General features: G+C 38.7%; 1 protein-coding gene across 1 annotated transcript in view; it reads left to right on the forward strand.

Annotated features, from left to right (window-relative positions):
- MBD5 (methyl-CpG binding domain protein 5) overlaps positions 1-2,934 on the forward strand; it is a 90,240-nt gene that overhangs the window by 74,073 nt on the left and 13,233 nt on the right. The window contains exons 10-11 of the mRNA XM_026852530.1: positions 680-891; positions 2,611-2,928. Coding sequence (XP_026708331.1) covers positions 680-891; positions 2,611-2,928 — 530 coding nt within the window. The remainder of the gene's footprint in view (positions 1-679; positions 892-2,610; positions 2,929-2,934) is intronic.

A 2,934-nucleotide genomic window follows, 5' to 3' on the forward strand; every position in this document is an offset into this window, starting at 1 on the left:
AAAAAAAAATATATTACTTTTTAAGGCTTTATTATTTGATAAAGTCAGGTTCAACTGTGTTTATTTTACTAGAACTATGATTTTCATGTAAAGTGAGATTTTCACGTAATACAAAATATGAATACAGCGGTTTGTCTAGAATGGAAAAAAAAAATAAATGTTGAGAGTGTTGGCTGACATTTGACTGTGAGCCAAAAACCCTTTGCTCATTTGCAGTTAGCTCATCTTATTTTGTCATGGTTAATGAAAACCTAATTTTGTTGAGGTTTTAAAATTATTTTCTCTTTCTCTCTGTGTCCTCCTCCCCCTCACCACCCCAGTACACTTTGAAACAGTCATTCTTTGGAAAGTAAGAGTCAGATTCCAAGACACTGACTATCGTAGAAGCTCATTCTGCCATACTTGGCTGTGTACCCTTCCAAAGGCAAAGAGAGTCATGTCAGAAACCTTTAGAAAGAGTCCAGATAGATGTGACATGCAAAAGAAGCAATACTGAAGAAATAAAGGAATAAAGAGTAGGAGACACATGCCTTGAGGACCGTTCCGTAGAAGATTGAAGGGAGAAAGTGTTGTTTTACAGAGGCATTTGCTTAGCAGTCAGTTAAAATTTGACTCAAGGAAATTCCTCCTGACTGTTGAAAACTATACTGACTTCTTTTTCCCTGTGTTTGAATTACAGGTGACATGTCATCTATAAACACTGCTTTGAATAACCATCAGCTGAGTCATCTCCAGTCACTATTAAACAACAATCAGATGTTTCCTTCAAATCAGCAGCAGCAGCACCTTCTCCAGGGGTATCAGAACATGCAGGGCTTTCAAGGCCAGCCCCCAATTCCTGGCCCAGCTAACAACCCAAACCCCATGGCATGTCTGTTCCAAAATTTCCAGGTAGAAAGCAAAATTAACTCAATATTCAAACAAATGTGCAACTCTCCATAGGTAAAATTATATCCTCTGTAGTTTGAGGGGTTTTGTTTGCTGAGTGATTAAGACAATACAATGTATACAGTTTTCAGTAGCGTTTGGATTTTGCAAATCAGTAACATTTGTTAGTGACATTTTATACCTTTTTCCATAGAAATTGGGTATCATTTCTTTGCAGAGAGTTGTGCTGCATGTATTGGGGAAAAAAGAAAAAAAATGCTATATGCGTTCTGACAATTTTTTAGCAAAACCATTTTCCATGCTGCAGAAATGATCATAAATTCCATTTTAGACAGCTCTAACAACTCAGTGGTGAGAAATAAGTATTGATACCACTTCACGGTAATTAGAAACTTAATAAATGGTTATACGTGACTGTGCGTACCAGTCCTCTTGTAATTCCACTGCAGCTGAGTGGAAGAGCTAGTAGCTGTGACGTGGATTGTACATACAGAAGAAAACAGGCATTAGAATGAATATACAATGACAAACTGTGCAAAAATGATCCCTTCCTGCTATCCACTTAAATAGACAATTCTTCATAATGCAAGTTGAACTGTCAAAGTAACAACACTGACAGGAAGCATAGCAACCAAAACAGGTAATAAACCCAGAGCTAAAAGACGTATTTATTATTATTCAGTATTACCCTGCTTGCTGCAGAACTCAGGACGTGAAGACAGAAGCATGCAGATAGCACCAGAAAGTGCTTTTACCCTTTACGAAGGAAAAAGAAGACGTGTCATTTTCTCAGTGTAAATGTTTCGCTGCTATTGCAAAATCACAGTCCTCTAACTGCCTATTACCTCTTTTTGGTTTTGTATGAATTTTGCTGGCTTTATCTCAGTATTTTTTGCTTCAAATTCTCAGCTATATAAATAGTAAGTATTTAAAGGAGCTTTTGGAAATATTTTACCCTTGGTTTTTTTACAGTTTTTTTGTTATAGCATTATTCTTCACATCGTCTTCACTGCCTACATATGTGACAAGAAATACAAAAAGCACAGTTAATCTGAAGGTTACAGTTTACTGTGGCAGTGCCTGGCATTACAGCTGCAATGCAAAGGGATGCAGGCAGGGTTTACAAGGGACTGAAGTAAAAAGAGATCTCACGAGAGAAGCACATAACCAAAAGGGGAAAACTGGAAATGTTAGCCAATTCCAAAAGGAGAGTGATCGCCTACGTTCCAGAAATTGAGTGAGGAGTGTACAAGGAGCCCAGAACAGTCGGTAGGGAAGGAAGAAGCAAAATTAGGGTCTGGGAAGGAACAAAAGAGAGTAGTTGAGAACAGATACGTTGACCTTGGTGGAGTTGTTTAGGGCTTGAGAGAAAAAAGGAGAGTGCTGTACTTCAATCAGAAGAGGAAATCCCTGAAAAGACTCTTTCAGAGATGGTAATGTAGTCTCAGCAGTCCATGGTACGTTGTATCGTTTTATGCAAGGCATCTATTTTGATCCATGAGGCAAAGTGTAAGAGCCAGTGTTTTTGTTTTCCTCTAAATTATGGGGTTTTTTGTTTTCTATCTAGCTTGTTCAGCATTAAACTGATGTATAACCAAAATAAAAAGATGTACTGCAACAGATACTCACCCTGGCCACCATTTTATGAAAACAAAGTTTGTCTGTTGAAATAGAACTTCAGGCAGAATAGCAATTTCCATCTTTTTCTCTTACTTTTTCCAGGTGAGAATGCAGGAAGATGCTGCTGTCCTAAACAAAAGAATGATCACTCAAATGGGAATGGCACCAGTTCCTGAGAGCTCCAACACAATGCTTCCTCCTTTCCAAGAACCATCTTGTGATTTGCAGCAAAGAACTGAACCATCTCTCGGACAACAGGCAAAGGATAACCTCAACGTCGCTGCTCAGGGTGATACGTCGGTGGACGCGATCTACAAAGCAGTTGTAGATGCTGCAAGCAAAGGAATGCAAGTAGTAATCACCACTGCCGTTAGCAGTACAACACAAATGAGTCCCATTCCAGCTTTGAGTGCCATGAGTGCCTTC

Source organism: Athene cunicularia (genome assembly GCF_003259725.1).
Source record: "Athene cunicularia isolate RWA chromosome 7 unlocalized genomic scaffold, athCun1 chr7_part1, whole genome shotgun sequence".
Taxonomy (NCBI): Eukaryota; Metazoa; Chordata; class Aves; order Strigiformes; family Strigidae; genus Athene; species Athene cunicularia.